Genomic DNA, 17,502 nt, shown 5'->3' on the forward strand with positions numbered 1-17,502 from the left:
GGGAAACTGGAGCACCCAGGGGAAACCCACACGAACAGGGGATGAACATGCAAACTCCACGCAGAAATGCTAACTGGCCAAGCTCCGACTCGAACCAGCGACCGTCTTGCTGTGAGGCAACAGTGCTATCAACTGAGCCACCTTGCCACCCGAAAGTGTGCCACCATCATGACTGTTCCTTCGTTATAACAATAAACTGTTTTATTAAGTATGAGCAAGTGTAGTTGGTTGTGTTTCAGGGAGTTGTGACAGTGTTAAGTCATGTGTGTGTTTTTGATAGTGTATCTGCTTTGAGTTTTCGTCTTTAGGGAATCCAGTCAACCGAGCGGCAGGTCAAGCTCGGCTTTTAACCTGTCATGTGGTTTAGAGACAAATCTTTCATCCACATCCAAAAGACCTTCTGTTTTCGGAGCTAGCATTTGAACTCCACTTCACTTCAATCAATCAAATGCATGTAATGTAAACCATGAAAATCACATACACCCTTGTAGCTGCAATTGTTGACTGTGCCACTTACACAATATAACTAGAGAGTAAAACTTGAATACAAACTATGATGTTGGTTTGAGAAAGCCTGGTTGTTAAAAAAACAAACAAAAAAAAAACATTCATAAATGCATGTTCAAGGATGACTTAGCATGTTGTTAGCATGTTTAGCCCGTATTTTACATGTTTTACAACAGTGTTAGCATGTTTTAGCAGGTTAATAACCTTTCCCATCCTATTTGAACGCTAACATGCTACTAGGATGTTTTAGTACATTGTAAACATCATTTAACATGTTGCTAGCATGTTTAACACACTGCTCGGTGTTTGCTGCACTTCAGCTTAGTGCTACCAGGTTTTAACATGTTGTTACCATTATGCTAGCATGCTTTAATTGTTTTGGTTAGTAGCTAAAACATTAGTCATAATGTAAAACATGCCATGTTTTACATGTTGCTATGATGAATTAACACATATTATCAAAATGCTAACATGAATGTAACATTGTTAGCATGTTTTTAATACAATCCTATTTTTAACATTGTTCTAGCATGTTTATAGCATGTTTTACATGATGCTAGGATAAATTAATACATATTATTAATATGCCCACATGAATGTAACATTGTTAACACGTTTTTAATAACAAAAAAAAAAAAAATTAACATTGTTCTAGCATGTTTATGGCATGTTTTACATGATGCTAGAATGAATTAACAAGCATTAATCATATGCAGAAGTAAATGTAACATTGTTAGCATGTTTTTACTATCAATAATCTTATTTTAACATGTTATAGCATAGGGAGCACTTTGTTAACATGCTGGTAACATATTGCTAGCATAAATGTTTAATTTAAAAGATAAAAATCAATATGTTGTTGCAAGGACATCATTAGCATGAATTGAAATGTTGCTAACATGATGTAACACATTCTCCATTTTGATATTATTATTAGCCTGGTTGTTAAAAATAAAAAACATTCATAAATGCATGTTCAAGGATGACTTAGCATGTTGTTAGCATGTTTAACCCGTATTTTACATGTTTTACAACAGTGTTAGCATGTTTTAGTAGGTTAATAACCGTTCCCATCCTATTTGAATGCTAACATGTTACTAGGATGTTTTAGTACATTGTAAACATCATTTAACATGTTGCTAGCATGTTTAACACACTTCAGCTTAGTGCTACCAGGTTTTAACATCTTGTTACCATTATGCTAGCATGCTTTAATTGTTTTGGTTAGTAGCTAAACATAAATCATCATGTAAAACATGCCATGTTTTACATGTTGCTAGGATGAATTAACACATATTATCAATATGCTAACATGAATGTAACACTGTTAGCATGTTTTTAATACAATCCTATTTTTAACATTGTTCTAGCATGTTTATAGCATGTTTTACATGTTGCTAGGATGAATTAACACATATTATCAATATGCTAACATGAATGTAACACTGTTAGCATGTTTTTAATACAATCCTATTTTTAACATTGTTCTAGCATGTTTATAGCATGTTTTACATAGTGCTGGGATAAATTAACACATATTATTAATATGCTAACATGAATGTAACATTGTTAGTTTTTTTTTTTTTACTACCAACAATCATTTTTAACATTGTTATAACATGCATATAACATGTTTTACATGATGCTAGAATAAATTAACATGCATTAATATTATGCTAAAGTAAACGTAGCATTGTTAGCATGTTTGTACTATCAATAATCTTATTTAAACATGCATAGGTAGCACTCTAGCATAGGTAGCACTTTGTTAACATGCTGGTAACAGATTGCTAGCATAAATTATTATTTTAATAGATAAAAATCAATATGTTGTTGCAAGGACATCATTAGCATGAATTGACATGTTGCTAACATGATGTAACACATTCTCCATTATGAGATCATGTATTACCTTTGACTGTGGTGCATGGTATTTGAAATCTGGTCAGGGTTGTTTGAGGGCCTGATGCTCAAACTGAATTATGAAACAGCGTTTGGTAATGTTCACTCAACATTGTAGTGTTTTATTGACAAGTGCTCGCACTCTCCTCTTGAGCTAGCATTAGACGAACATGTCGATACATTAATGCTCCCTCTCCTTCATCATTTATTCAAACCTCATGAAATAAACAAGGGCTAGGCAGCTGGTCAATGTACAGTCACGCGACCACAGAGCAATATCAAGCCTTTGTCATGCAACTTAATGCTTACTATTGCACTGAACAGGGTGGTAAATTAAAACTGAGGATGAAAGCAAGGCATTTAATACATCAATTAGACACTTTTTTTAACGTCAATAAAACCTGACGCTCCAAACATGAATCATTTGTGACTACCAATAAAGCTCAATTGCAATGACAGCAGTTTACAAGCACATTTTGTTCTTGGAAATTGCTTGTAAAGTTCATTCTTGTAAAACAAACCTGAAACTACCAGAAACAGGGATTAAACATCTCATGTACAAGATGTTCAGCCAGTTAATTGACATCCAGATCCAGAAGCACTTAAAGTCTAAAGTCTCTGACTAGTATATGTATATAAACACACATGTATATAAATATATGTAAATATGTGCTTATACAAAATAGGCACTTGACATGGCAAATAAAAAAGAAGACAGCATTCCAGGAGAAGATCACGCTTCCTGCTGTAAAATATGGTGGAGGGTCCATCATGCTTATCAGTCAGGAGTCAGTTAATAGGCTGAAGTAACGACAGGGTTGGATGTTTCAGCAGGACAATGACCCAAAGCACAGTTCAAGATCTACCAAGTAATTCATGCTCAGACACGATACAATGCTCTAGAATGGCCACTCCAGTCCCCAGACTTGAACATCATCGAAAATCTATGGGTTGATTTGAAAAGGGCCGTTCATGCTCGGCACCCATCAAACCTGACTGACCTGGAGAAATTTAGCAAGGAAGAATGGACCAAAAAGCCTTCAGCAAGACTTGAGGGACTTTAAGAAAGGTCAGCAGGCTGTTCAGCAAAAGGTGCCTGTACATATATTGATGTCATTATTCTGTTGGGGTTGCCCAAATTTTTGCATCTGCCTGTTTTTGTTAAGACTTAAATTGCAATGCATCTGTTGATTAAATAAATGTCATGTCAAAACAGAAATGTTGCTTTTTCCCTAGGGTATAAAATATATCCAAATACATTTGCAAATTTGAAAGGCCAGCAGGATATCGCTTGCAATTATGGCAAACCTTTGCATAAGCCGTTTAAAATCAAGCACACCATTGTTTTTCTTGTGAAATTCCCAATAAGTTTATTAAGGTGTATGCATATAAATGGCCCACCCTGTGTGTGTGCGTATATATACATATACATATACATACATATATACATACATACATACATACATACATACATACATACATACATACATACATACATGTATATATATATATATATATATATATATATATATATATATATATATATATATATATATATATATATATATATATATATATACACACACACACATACATACACATACATACACATATTTACATATATATACACACACACATATACACACATATATACACACACACACACACACACACACACACACACACACACACACACACACACACACACATATATATATATATATATATATATATATATATATATATATATATATATATATATATATATATATATATATATTATGAGTATTATATAGTACTAGTATTAGTATCATTCGATATCCCTGCACTGTATAAACAACAAAAATCTACTGTTGGGGTACAAACAAAAATGACTGACTTTGAAAACGTTATTAAAACATACAGGCAAACATGTTCTTATTAACAAAGGCGTTCATATAGGACACCCTCGAAACAATTAAGAGTAACATATTTATTGCAATTATTTATTAAATAACGCCAATGAAAAATGGATAAATCTTGGAAAATAGAAAAACTAATTAAATGCTTTTGAAATTAAAAGAATGGAAGATTTAAATTTGCATCATCAGTACAAGATCCAAGATTAAACAGTGAAGTCAAAATGATTCGCCCTCCTGTGATTTTTTTTCCCCCAAATATTTGCCAAATGACGTTTTATGCTTTTTTTATTCTTGAGAAAGTCTTAGTTGATTTATTTTGGCTAGAATAAAAGCAGTTTTTAAAACTATTTTAAGGTCAATATTATTGGCCCCCTTAATCTATATATATTTTTAATAGTCTACAGAACAAACCATCATCATACAATAATTTGCTTACTTACCCTAACCCACCTACTTATACAAGTTAAGCTTTTAAATGTCACTTTAAGCTGAATACTAGTATCTTGAAAAATATCTAGCCAAGTATTATTTACTGTCATCATGGCAAAGATAAAATAAATCAGTTATTAGAAATGAGCTATTAAAACTATTACGTTTAGAAATGTGTTGAAAAAAAAATCTACTTTTCATTAAACAAAAATTGGGGGAAAAAGTAAACAGGGGGGCTAATAATTCTGACTTCAACTGTATACGAATCAGCATCCTTCAAGAGCATGGCTTTAATAAAGCATGTTTTATTTATTATGTTCGTCAGACTACATGACAGAAGCAGCACGAGTGAAAAGTTCAGCAGCCGCAGTCGTGTGTGATCACTTGTGTTTATTGAGGCTGAAGGCAAATGAACGGAAAGAGAGGGGGGAATCAGGAATTGTTGAACCAAGTCAGTTTGAACTTCAGTATTTTGAGCAGAAGCCTTGGGGTTATTTTTAGTCCTACTTTGATGCATATTTGGTGTTGAAACATTTGTGACTGTAAACACAGACAAAACAGAGATGATGAAAAATATCTGCCAAAACATCCTAATTCAAGCCATGTTACCAGGGCAACAAAGTCATATATGTCAAAAGCATTTCCCCCAAAAACTGTTTTCTTTTTTTAGTGAAATAAATAAATAAAAGCTGGTTGTTTATGATGCCTGATTTAGGCTGTGTTTACCGTTTAAGCGTCTACACAGGCAGCTTCTTGACCAAAATAAAATTTCATGAGGGACTTTTAGCAAAATGTATGTTTTTTATTATTATTTTTTTAATGATGAAAGGCTGCAATCGATTGTTCAATAGGTCTCATGAAATTAAGGGTGCACATCTGTCCAGCGATGTAAAGTAACAAATTACAAATACTCAAATTGCAGTAATCGAGTGGTTTTTCTAAGGAGTTGTAGTTTCCTAAGTACTTATAAAAAGTGTACTTTTACTTTCCCTTGAGTACATTTTTAGTGCTGTATCGGTACTTTTACTCCACCATTTTTCTTCAACCTGCAGTCACTACTTTATTTCTTTTTTTGTCTATGGTGATTGGCTAAAGTAGAAAAATCAGTCCTGCGATTCCTGTCCAATCAAAGCACACATAGAAAGTAATCGCATCATGCTGATCAACCCCAAGACATGGATGCTTTAGAAATGCAGCAATAGAAATGTCCAAGAATATGTACAAAATCTTGACACACAATGACCCAGAGACTTTTTATAGGCTGCATGTCACTAATGAAAAAAATGAAGGATGTTGACTGTATGGTGACTGAAATCATTTAACAGTCTTAAACAATAATCAAACGGAACAAATAAAGAATGGAAGGAAGGGCCAAATGAAGGAAGGGCTGAACAAGGAATGGAAAGAAGAACCAAACGAAGGAATGACCGAACCAATGAAAGAAGTACCAAATGAATTAGGGAGGATTCAAGGAAGGACTGAACAAGCTAAGTAGGTAAGGAAGGAAGGAAGGAAGGACCTAATGAAGGAGTAAAATATATAAACAAATAAACTAACTAACGAAGAGAGGAATGAAGGATTGGACCAAATAAATGAAGGAAGGATTCAAGGAAGGACTGAACAAACTAAGTAAGTAAGGAAGGAAGGAAGGAAGTAGGGAAGGAAGGAAGGAATGACCTAATGAAGGAACAAAGGAAGGAAGGAAGGAAGGAAGGAATGACCTAATGATGGAACAAAGGAAGGAAGGAAGGAGGGAGGGACTTAACAAACAAAAGATCTAATGAAGGAAAAAACTAAATATGAATGAACGAACAATCTAATGAAGAGAGGAATGAAGGAACGAAGAAATGAACAAACAAACGATAGAACAAACAACCAAAAGAAGCAAAAAAACTAAATATGAACGAACAAACAAACTAATAAAGGAAGGAATCAAGGAAGGACCAAATGAATGAAGCAAGGATCCAAGGAAGGACTGAACAAACTAAGTAAGGAAGGAAGGAAGGAAGTAGGGAAGGAAGGAATGACCTAATGAAGGAACAAAGGAAGGAAGGAAGGAAGGAATGACCTAATGATGGAACAAAGGAAGGAAGGAAGGAGGGAGGGACTTAACAAACAAAAGATCTAATGAAGGAAAAAACTAAATATGAATGAACGAACAATCTAATGAAGGGAGGAATGAAGGAACGAAGAAATGAACAAACAAACGATAGAACAAACAACCAAAAGAAGCAAAAAACTAAATATGAACGAACAAACAAACTAATAAAGGAAGGAATCAAGGAAGGACCAAATGAATGAAGCAAGGATCCAAGGAAGGACTGAACAAACTAAGGAAGTTAGTAAGTAAGCAAGTAAGAAAGGAAGAAAGGAAGGAATGAAGGAAAGAAAGAAGGAACGAATGAACAAACAAAAATCTGACAGACGAACAAACAAACTAATGAAGGGAAGAATGAAGGAAGGACCAAATGAATGAAGCAAGGATTCAAAGAAGAACTGAACAAACTAAGGAAGTAAGTAAGCAAATAAGGACGGAAGTAAGGAAACAACGAAGGAAATAAACTATGGGATGTGGAGGAAAATTATTTGTCGACAGCGCTTAACCAACAATTTTAAACAAAGAGAGAGAGGGAAAAACATTAGCTGATGGATTCTTGGTAATATTTCTGGGAGATGACCATGTCGCAGTTTAGCTAAATTAATTCCCACCTCCTTCTGAAGTGACGTGCAATGCGCCTTCGCCATTTGCAATGCAATAAAACAGTATTTTCCAGACCAAATGAACTAAACCACAGATGTGAAAGCATCCTCAAAGTTTTCTAGATGTTAGTTTCAGTCTGTTAGCTTTAATGGGAGTTCACACCAACATTCTGAGTTTACTCCCTTCATTTGAGCATTAAATTTGCTTAATTCGTGTGTCAAATTCACTTCACAATAGACACAGATTTGCATCATGGGCAGGGCATTTGTCTGCCTGGTGACTCCAGTTTCATTGCTAAATGGCTAACATGGATTATATTGAGAGATTAGCTTTGCTTAATATGCTTTAGGAAGTCTAAAAAACAGCATAGATTTGTTCGGCGCTGTGTCGGAGTCCACTAGATCCTTTCTGAGGTGCACCCAGCTCTGTGCGTTTATTAACTCCTCCAGAAACTATACCTGGATTATAGAGGGTTTCAGCGGTGCTTCTGAATGAGCCGAGTCCAGTTTGATGAGCTGTTGTTCCATGTCAGCAGCAGACTTTCTCTTTGAGACACCAACAACAGGACCTACATCAAAATCACGGCCATACTAGAGCAAGCTCCTGATTGGTTAACAGGACACAAATGTCTGCTAAAGTTCAGATTTTTTAACTCGAGCGAATCGCGTAATTTGAGCCACCTCATCTTCGCGAATTGCATCATTTGGGCCACCTCATTCACGTGAATTGCACAGCAGGATGTCTATTCGCGTCTTTGCTTTGACTTAACATGTAAATTACTCAAGCTTGACGCTTCATCCGCATCTAGTGAGAATATCTATTAGTTAGTAGATAAAAAATGGTTGGTACATTAAGGCGGAAGTGACAAACTGCAATCTAAACTCAAATTGTGTCCCTGATTAAGACAATTCAAAGCCTGTGTTATTTAGCAGTTGTTATCTTGGAAAAACATACCTTGAAATCTTGTGACTGCCAAATCAGAATCAAGCAAAGCCGAGCAATAAGCAAAGTTCACAAACCCTGCTGTATTTTCTAATCTGATCTAAAGAACACATATCTCCATCTTGTGCAGACCAAAGCAACTATGACTGTTGTGTGAAGTCTTGAAGGCATCAACAGAGCAACCTGATGCGGTGCTATGAACCAAAAGCTGAAAACAAAACCGGTGTCCTACCGAGCACATTTCCCGAGGGAACTTCATCCAGCTCCTCCAGCTCACGACCCATCAGCAGGTAGAGACTGTCCACCGTACAGTAGGACATGTGCGGGATGCTGGGTAAAACATCAGATACTGAACAACCCTCAGGCAACTGAAGGAGAAGATGATCAACAAAAACACCACGTCAGCATTTTAAGTCATGGTGAATGACAGTATTTGAGAAATTCCATGCAAATGTCAACCTTGCTATGAAGTTTTCCCCAAAATAGTGATACCATTTCTACGTTTTTTTGTGTAGGCTTGTGTTTTACAGTACTGAAAAATGTCTGGCAATTAGTATTCAAACTATTATATTTGATTTACCAAAGTCACACAAGTGGCAATTTTACATTTCACATCCATTATTAAGTTATTTCTTCATAAATGCAAAATTGTTCTGTTCTGTAGTGAGCCAACTAGTGTTCAGACATAAACTCCAGATGTGCATGAACGGCGGAAGAAAGAGGTTCATGTTCTGAGACTTTGTGTGTGATTTTCTTTTTTTATATACACGATTATGCAGTTGAACTGTTGTATAAATGCAATATCACATTAGTAACAGTGCGATATGGCTGTATACTCGTGTGACATACATACATACATACATATATACACACACTCACACACACACACACACACACACACACACGTATGTATATATATATATATATATATATATATATATATATATATATATATATATATATATATATATATATATATATATATGTATATATGTATATATATATATATATATATATATATATATGTATGTATATATATATATATATATATATATATATATATATATATATATATATATGTATATATGTATATATATATATATATATATATATATATATATATATATATATATATATATATATATATATATATATATAAATCCATATTTTTTATTTGTTATTGTTACAGCCTTATTACAAAAATGGATAAAATTCATTTATTTCCTTAAAATTCTACACACAATACCCCATAATGGCAATGTGAAAAAAAGAGTTTTTGAAATTGTTGCAGATTTATTGAAAACAAAAAACCTGAAAAAAATCACATGTACATACGTATTGCCAGCCTTTGCTCAATACTTTCTTGATGCACCTTTGGCAGCAATTACAGCCTCAAGTCTTTTTGAACATGATGCCACAAGCTTGGCACACCTGTCTTTGGCAATTTTTGCTCATTCCTTTTTGCAGTACCTCTCAAGCTCTATTAGGTTGGATGGGAAGTGACAGAGTACAGCCATTTTCAGATCTCTCCGGAGATGTTTAACAGGATTTAGGTCTGGGCTCTAGCTGGGCCAACCAAGGAAATTCAACCAAGTTGTGAAGCCACTCCATTGATATTTTAACGGTGTGCTTTGGGTCATTGTCCTGCTGGAAGATGAACCGTCGCCCCAGTCTGAGGTCAAGAGAAATCTCTAAAGCAGGTTTTCATTCAGGATGTCTCTGTACATCGCTGCATTCATCTTTCCCTCTATCCTGACTAGTCTTCCAGTTCCTGCTGCTGAAAAACATCCCCACAGCATGATGCTGCCACCACCATGCCTTACTGTAGGGATGCTATTAGCCTGGGGATGAGCTGTGCTTGGTTTTCTCCAAACGTAACACCTGGCATTCACTCCAAACAGTTCAATTTTAGTCTCATCAGACCAGAGAATTGTGTTTCTTATGGTCTGAAAGTCCTTCAGATGCCTTTTGTGGCTTCAGTCTGGCCACTCTTCCATACAGGCTTGATTGGTGGATTGCTGCACAGATGGTTGTCCTCCTGTAAGGTTCTCCTCCCTCCATAGAAGAATGCTGGAACTTAGACAGAGTGACCATCTTGTTATTGATCACCTCCCTGACTAAGGCCCTTCTCCCCTGATCACTCAGCTTAGATGGCCGGCCAGCACTAGGAAGAGTCCTAGTGGTTCCAAACCTCTTCCACTTACGGATGATGGAGGCCACTGTGCTCACTGGAACTTTCAGAGCAACAGAAATTTTTCTGTAACCTTCCCTAGCCTTGTGCCTCGAGACAATCCTGTCTCGGATGTCTTCATGCTTGAGTTGTGCTTTGACATGCTCTGTCAATCCTGGGACCTTATATAGACAGGTGTATGCCTTTTCAAATCATGTCCAATCAGCTGAATTGACCACAGGTGAACTCCAATTAAGCTGCTGAAACATCTCAAGAATGATCAGTGGAAACAGAATGTACCTGAGCTCAATTTAGAGCTTCACGGCTAAGACTGTCAATACTGATGTACATGTGATTTTCAGTTTTTTTTTATTTTTTTTTATAAATTTGCAACAATTTCAAAAAAATCTTTTTTTTTCACATTTTCATTATGGGCTATTGTGTGTAGAATTTAGAGAAAATAAATGAATTAAATACATTTTGGAATAAGGCTGTAACATAAAAATGTGGAAAGTGAAGCGATATGGATACTCTCTGGATGCACTATATATATATATATATATATATATATATATATATATATATAATTTTTTTCCCAATAGTGCAGCAACATTAGATGAATACGCATGTTGAAACAGTGCATTGCAGCCAGATCTCCTTCTGTTTAAGTGAATGCTACCTCTCTTAATTGGAAATCGTTGTTAATGACCGATGAGGCTGAAGTTTTATGCAAATTCGTCTCAGAGTCTTCAATGAATGCCTCAATTGTACGAGTCTGTTAATAGTTTCTGGGTAATAATGTAATAATTAGATCCAGACAGCTTCAAACATGGGGAAATTAATTGGAAACGAACCCGAACGAGGCAGTTCATTTACCCCAGCTCAAGTTCAGCTGGGTTAAGGATTATTAATTGTGTGATGATTACATTATGAATAACATTAATTGATGGATTATGAAGACAGACTCACGGCTCTGAGCGCCAGCGATGGGTCGTATTTTGGTCCGAGCACAAACACTTTCTGGCCTTTTCGGACCACGCCGCTGTAAACTCGGGCAAACGCCACAAAATGCTCTTTGTTTTCCTCCTCAACTGTAGTTTTGACAGAAAGAGCCTCGGTCTGCGCACACAGAGCATCTGCAACACACAAGTACACAAAATGCAGTTATGTATACAGTACTAAAATAAAATATAAATATATATTTAGAAACACATGCAAAAATATAAACATATTATTTCAGAAACTATAAAATAGATCGTTAACTTATTAAACGGAATTTATGTATTACATTATTATAATTATTACATTATATTTAGATGTTTAGTTAACAGTTTTACATTTTTTTTATTGTTCAATAATACATTTATTTAATAAAACATGTACATACATACTTTATATACATACTTTATATATTTTATTAATGTTTATTAATGTATTATTATTATTATTATACATTTATTCATTTTCTTTTCAGCTACGTCCCTTTATTAATCAGGGGTTACCACAGCAGAATGAACCGCCAAATATCCAGCATATGTTTTACACAGGGGATGCCCTTTCAGCCGCAACCCAACTCTGAGAAACACCCATACACTCTTACATTTACACACACTACGGCCAGTTTAGCTTATTCAATTCACCTAGAGCGCATGTCTTTGGACTGTGGGGGAAACCGGAGCACCCGAAGGAAACACATGCCAACACAGGGAGAACATGCAAACTCTACCCAGAAATGCCAACTGACCCAACGGGGGCTCAAACCAGTGACCTTCTTGCTGTGAGGCGATTGTGCTACCCACTGCGCCACCGTTTTAATATTAAAACTTTAAGCAGAATAATAAGTATATTGCAATAACACTGACATTTTAAAAAATATAATAGAGCAACTAATAATACATTCATTTCATAGTAAAATTAGATCTATAAGACTATTTTAATAATAATAATAACATAATAAAATATATTCAACATATTATAATTTATAATGGTTAAATTATTATTAGTTAATTATAAAAAAAATATGTTATATTCCTAAATATATTTATTCATAATGAGTTTCTTAAATATGCTATATATTATATTGTGAGTATTAGTATTTATAAAAAAATTATTAATACAAATATATAATGTTAACACATAGCACAAGTAATAAAAGTGTAATAAAAGTGAAGTTTCAAAGTGAAGTAAATAAATAGCAAATGCTGCGTATAACTAATTAAACTTACAGCCTGCATATCTGACACTAGGGCTGGGCGATATGGCCTTTTTAAAAAAATCCCAGATTTTTTCACAAAAAAATAAATCAATTTACAATATATGAACGCCTTTACGGGGAGGTCAGCAAACAGCAATGTTGGATGCCAACATTAGATCGGTAACTGTTTCCTTCATATGCGTTTCAAATGTGAGCTCTGAATTATGCTGTGTTTTGGCGGGCGTGTTTGTGCGTCCGTGTTGTTGCCTTGCCTCATTGGACTGGCTTCCTATAAAATTCAAAGTTGATTTTAAAATCCTTCTTTTCACTTAAAAAGCATTGCACAATTCTGCCTAGCCTAAGTCAGTGAAGTTATTAGGCTATATACAGCTTGTAGACCATTAGGGTACCATGATCAGTTTCTTGTGTCTATCCCTCAGTTTTGCTGCAAATCAAAAGGTGATCGAGCTTTCTGTGTTGCGGCCCTGGAACAATCTCCCTCTATGTATATATATATATATATATGTATGTATATATATATATATATATATATATATATATATATATATATATATATATATATATATATATATATATATATATATATATATATATATATATATATATATATATATATATATATATATATATATATATATATATATGTATATATATATATATATATATATATATATATATATATATATATATATATATATATATTTATATATATATATGTATTTATATTTATATATATATATATATATATATATATATATATATATATATATATATATATATATATATATATATATATATATATATATATATATATATCCTTTTCTTACATTTATAAATACTATTTTTTTTATCATTTTATTTTATTGTAAAGCACTTTGGATCAACTAAGATTGTGTAAAATTGTGCACTATAAATAAAGTTTGCCTTGCCTTGTTTTTTTATTTCATTTCAAAGAGCACAACATTTCCGAGTTCTTCCTCTGCTTGCTGCATGTTGTTTGTGTGTTTCTATGACAATGTGGGCGGAACTATGAGAGCACACATAGGAGTGTCACATGTTAGATTAAAAACCAATTATCATTCAAACAAATTGATGAGAACTTCACACCCGAGTTAATCAATAAAATTGATTTTTCGCCAAGCCCGGTCTAACACTACCCCAATAATAATATTGCTATAATTTCAATATATCATGCAGCCCTATTTCAAAGTAAGTAAAGCTTTTTAAGTCAGCGTGAAATCAAAATGTACAATGTCTATTTTACTAGCTAACATTGTTATTCTTTAGGTGAACAATTCATCTGCGCAAGTTATACTACTGGAAAAAAAAAGGTTGCTTTAGTAATCTTTATTCAAATTCTGACAGTTTGCCTCTGTGTTTGGACTGGCAGTCCTTCTCTGATTATGTCAGTTTGACGGTTTAGTCACAATATTCTTAGTCTGGCCCCTATAACAGTTAGTTTGCTATGAGGGAATTATTTACAAAAAGTAAGCCCCGCCCCCTACTTAATATTCCGTTTCAGTTGGAGGTACATAAACATACTGAAATAAATGACTCTGCCTGTGTGCAAAACCGCCTATTACTCAGTAGGTACTGCATTTACTACTCAACCATTACAAAAAACGTTCTATACATCATGAATGCGATTAGTATATATGAAACCTGGACGTACTACATCTGCCACTTTTGTCATCATCACATGACCTACTTGTGTCAGTTGCGTCTCTTTACTCCTATTCATCGATTCTCTCGCGGTGCATCATAGGATAGTGTGGCATGGATTGATTCGCACTTCAGAATCTCGCCAGAAGTAGTAGGTCATCCGGGCACTTCTCATATACTGTTTATCGATATTCATGAATTTGGACACACTACTCCGCTCCATACTGTTTTTAGCACACTATATAATATGAAAGTACACGATTTTGACCTCAGCTTCAGCAACTTTCTGGTTCATGCGACTGCAGGTGCAGCTGAAGTATGAAACAGACATACACTATCAGGTTGCTTTATGCCGAGTTCAGACTGCACGATTTTCAAAGTAGTCGTGTCACAGATATTTTCACACTGCTTGACTATCTGGGTTAGCGTTTCGTCGCTGCTTTGTTTACACTGCAAGATGAATCGGCGACAGGGACATTCACATTGCATGATTTTACTATAGGAAGAATCGCCGACAACTTCGTCCAAACTACGTCTCACAGCCAAAAACACGTAGTATATCTTTTGTTATTAACTACATAATGAGAAAGAAGCCTTTAATGAGGTAGAAAATGTACATATTTGCTCACCTGGGTTTAAAGGGAATTAGCCATTTCTCCTCAACATTGATAATAAACTAATTTCTTTCTGTATGAAACGTCAAACAGACACGGTTGCTCCTGAGTCCTGTCAAACCTCCACTAGTTTTTCCTCCATTTCGTGGGTCCAAATAAACCGAAAAAGAGCGCTTTTAACTTCTTCCCAAGCCTCCCGCTGGCCTGCAGCAGGTATACACACACGCACACACAAGTGAAAGCTGCTCTCTCATTGGCTGTAGACGATCGCTGATGTTATTTACAGTCAAAACTCAATTCACACGGTATGATTTGAATCGCCAACAGCTCCAGATATTTAGCACGCCAAATATCTCGCAGGCATCGGCGATTCTCTACGATCGCGTCTTTGAAAGTTCATACTGTGTGATTGTCACTCACGTGCACGAGCAGCGATTTGCCTGTGATTTCAGGCATTTGTCTGCGATTTCTCAAAACCTGTCGGCGAGCCAAAATCAGGGCTAAAATCACACAGTCTGAACTAGGCATTAGTTAAAAACATAAACTCAACCACAGCGATTTTCCTCACTCAATTTCACACACTGATCATTAAAAAGGTCTTATTCTTGCCTGTGACACCTGCTGCGGCTGGGGCTGGGATTGAATCTCCTCCTGCATCACCAGACGCGAGGCTCTCTGCACTCTGATTGGCTGCTTGTTTCTCTGCGTGCCGCTGTCGGGCCAGTTCTCTTCTCTGGGAGATTTCCTCATGAGTCAGCGGTCTGAATAAACAACACAACACAAACTATTAACAGCGTCACAAATTTATACCTTCCAGCGATACCTTTAAAATAACCACACTCAATTTAATTTTCCATAACATGAAGAAATATTGGCAGGGCAATCCCTCACATTTATCTGCCGGAGTTAAAAAAAAAAAAAAAAGGAAAAAAATAACAATAAAACAAATAAAAAAAAAAGAAAATAAATATTTAGAAAAATTTTAAAAATAAATAAATGTAAAATATTTTCTTAATTCATTCATTCTTTCATTTTCTTCCAGCTTAGTCCCTTTATTAATCTGGGGTCGCCACAACGGAATGAACCACCAACTTATCCAGCATATGTTTTATGCATTGGATGCCCTTCCAGCTGCAACCCATCACTATAGACAATTTAGCTAACCCAATTTACCTATAGCGCATGTCTTTGGACTGCGGGGGAAACTGGAGCACATGGAGGGAACCCACGCCAACACGGGGAGAACATGCAAACTCCATACAGAAATGCTAACTGGCCCAGCCGGGACTTGAACCAGTGACCTTCTTACTGCGAAGCGTCAGTGCTAACCACTAAGCCACCATGCCACCCCTTGTTCCTCCACCTTTCACAAAATATTTTGATGTATGAAGTTTATGAAGAAATATATGAAGAGACTTTTAACAAGCACAATACAATTAGTTTCTGGAGACAATCAACTATTGCACCTTTAAGACTAGCAATGTGCGCTAGCAAAATAAACGTTGTAAATTAGCATTTCATGCAGGTTCTAAAAGATCAGATTTGTTTTAACTACAAAAAATGATATCTTGAGTGTGATTAAAGTCTCACTAAGAGAAAGTAAAGGGACAAAGTGTACCTTGCTGATGGAAAGTTCTGGCTAGTCATAAACAAAGCTTGTTATGATGATTTGAGAGAACACGGCCATGCTGAAATATTCCACTTTGGGGTTCATAAATTACATTAGAAGTAGGATACAGTCCAAACCTCAAACTCTCCACTTTAAAAGAGATTATATTTTTAAAATCATAACACATAATACCAAGTTACAAAATCTAGCATTAAATAAGCTGATTTGGGTCTTAATTACACTCAATAGATTTTGGACTTCCGCTCCATTAGAGCTTCAATCAGTCGAGTGGCTCAAGTGTTTCATTTCAGTGCTTCTGCGAATCCTCGTGTTTTCCTTTTTAAAGGTTGAACGTGTCGCTTATTGGCAATAATGGAAACAGCATGAATCTGCTTTACAAGCTCGGCCACTGCGGTCATGAAGTAATGGCTGCTGAAGCTCACCGAGAAGACTTTAAAAACCACAAGCTGGATTGTTTCTTAATGCTCTCAAAAGGGAGAAAAAAAACGATAGAGGAATGGAAATATGAATAGTTTCTAAATCTGTACACACAAAACACATAATCTACTTGCAAAACACACTTCATCAGTTTGGTCACAATGCAAGACGTTAAAGTACTTATGTTTAAGTACTTAGTGTGTGTGTGTGTGTGTGTGTGTGTGTGTGTGTGTGTGTGTGTGTGTGTGTGTGTGTGTGTGTGTGTGTGTGTGTGTGTGTGTGTGTGTGTCTGTATATATATATATACAGTTGAAGTCAGAATTATTAGCCCCCCTGAATTATTATCACCCCTGTTTATTTTTTTTTCCCCAATTTCTGTTTAATGGAGGGAAGATTGTTTCAGCACATTTCT

General features: G+C 35.2%; 1 protein-coding gene across 6 annotated transcripts in view; it reads right to left on the reverse strand.

Annotated features, from left to right (window-relative positions):
* The window catches only part of efl1 (elongation factor like GTPase 1), a 227,931-nt gene that overhangs the window by 150,432 nt on the left and 59,997 nt on the right, over positions 1-17,502 (reverse strand). For 4 of the 6 annotated variants that reach the window (XM_087260207.1, XM_087260208.1, XM_087260209.1 and 1 more), the window contains exons 13-15: positions 15,653-15,804; positions 11,522-11,688; positions 8,615-8,750 (exon numbers count right to left, since the gene is read on the reverse strand). In XM_087260207.1, coding sequence (XP_087116333.1) covers positions 8,615-8,750; positions 11,522-11,688; positions 15,653-15,804 — 455 coding nt within the window. Of the gene's footprint in view, positions 1-5,798; positions 6,461-6,807; positions 8,751-11,521; positions 11,689-15,652; positions 15,805-17,502 lie in introns of those variants that run through there. The other 2 variants (XR_015495088.1, XR_015495089.1) reach the window with 1 other exon arrangement.

Source organism: Danio rerio, chromosome 7 (genome assembly GCF_052040795.2).
Source record: "Danio rerio strain M-AB ecotype USA chromosome 7, GRCz13ab, whole genome shotgun sequence".
NCBI lineage: Eukaryota > Metazoa > Chordata > Actinopteri > Cypriniformes > Danionidae > Danio > Danio rerio.